The 1,362-nt window shown below is 57.7% G+C and overlaps 1 protein-coding gene across 1 annotated transcript in view; it reads right to left on the bottom strand.

The window, feature by feature from the left end:
- Positions 1 to 1,362, bottom strand: part of ABCC11 (ATP binding cassette subfamily C member 11) — a 33,943-nt gene that overhangs the window by 23,036 nt on the left and 9,545 nt on the right. Inside the window, 1 exon segment of the mRNA XM_023524648.1 lies at positions 1,146 to 1,218. Coding sequence (XP_023380416.1) covers positions 1,146 to 1,218 — 73 coding nt within the window.

Raw genomic sequence — 1,362 nt, 5'->3', positions numbered from 1 at the left:
CATGGGGCAGACCCAACCCCCTCAGCACACCCTCCCAGACACCTGATGATTTGGCACCTCTGCCATTTAAAAACTACCTTTCTAAATTTGCCTAGTAACGGATGAAAACACTGATTTTAGTTCAATAAAATTGCATAACTCCTAATTACGTACAAATTTTCTATAACCGCAACTTCTCAGGAGGCACATTAAAACTTTAATAATTTAGAAAATAAAATAAATCTCTCATTCCCAAGAGACAGCGGCTGCTAACGTATTACTTGGGTTACAAGCCTCTGTCACGTGCAAGCGGCCCCTTGGCCTGGATGGCCCACCGTTGACCCCCAGACAGCCGGGCCTGACCCGCGAAGGTGGTGAGCAGAGCTGGCCCTCCGCACCCGTGGGTTTCACATGGGTGGCTTCCACCAACCACGAATCGAAACGGCATTTTCACATTCCCAACCAGAGAGTCCCGTCCAAAGATCAAAAATACCATGTTTGATCCTTGGCCGGATGACTTCACGGGCGTGCAGGGCTGACCGTAGGGTCAAACGTTAACTGCGGGCTATCGGCTATGTGGGGGTCGTGCCCTTCCCCCCACGCTGGCCAAGGGTCAGCTTTACTCAGTGGGACAGAGATGCAATCTGCTGCTGCCGCCATGGGAAGGACCACTTTATACGATGCCTTATGTCAGGAGTGACGGACAGTAGTGGGGCCACTGGAGTGATCGGGTCTCCCTGTCATGAGTCCCCTTGCAAACCAGCCCTCCAGGCTGCTGCCGGCTGGCGCACGTGAGTCAGGCTCTGAGGACAAGTCCTGAGCTACTGTGAACTCCGGAGGTCTCTAGAAGAAGCGTAGAGTTCAAAGAGCGGCTGGGTGACCTCTCGCCAGTGCCGGGCCTCCGGTTCACCCCCGCGTGACCTGGACCAGCTGCTTAGCCTGGCCAGGCCCATTTCTCGCTCGGTCACTCATTCGACAAACACCAGGCGCCAACTGTGTTCTTCTCCTGATGGGCAGATGCCTGCTCTACCCACAGGGCTCCACGCGCATCGACCCCTGACCCTACAAGCAACCCGACGAGGTCAGCCCGGGCCCTCCTCCCCCCACCCGGGGGGCGGCCCGAGAGCCCACCACGGTGGGGATGCAGGACGCTCGCTCCCGCTCACCTCCGTCAGGTCTCCGAAGGGCAGAATTTCCAGGGCCCGGTTCAGGGAGCAGCAGCGGAGCACCTGGAGGTACCTGCAGAGATGGAAAACTGAGGGCCAGTGGCCGCAGACGCCCCGGCCCCGCCACGGTCGGAGGGAGAAGGTCTTGCACTGCATTTGGATCTGAACCCGAGGTCGAGGGGAAGCCACTGGAGGCTCCCTGCATTTCCTCCCTTCT

Source organism: Pteropus vampyrus, unplaced genomic scaffold, assembly GCF_000151845.1.
Source record: "Pteropus vampyrus isolate Shadow unplaced genomic scaffold, Pvam_2.0 Scaffold485, whole genome shotgun sequence".
NCBI classification, from domain to species: Eukaryota; Metazoa; Chordata; class Mammalia; order Chiroptera; family Pteropodidae; genus Pteropus; species Pteropus vampyrus.
Note: the sequence above shows the minus strand (reverse complement) of the source record. Positions and strands in the feature narration are given on the sequence as shown.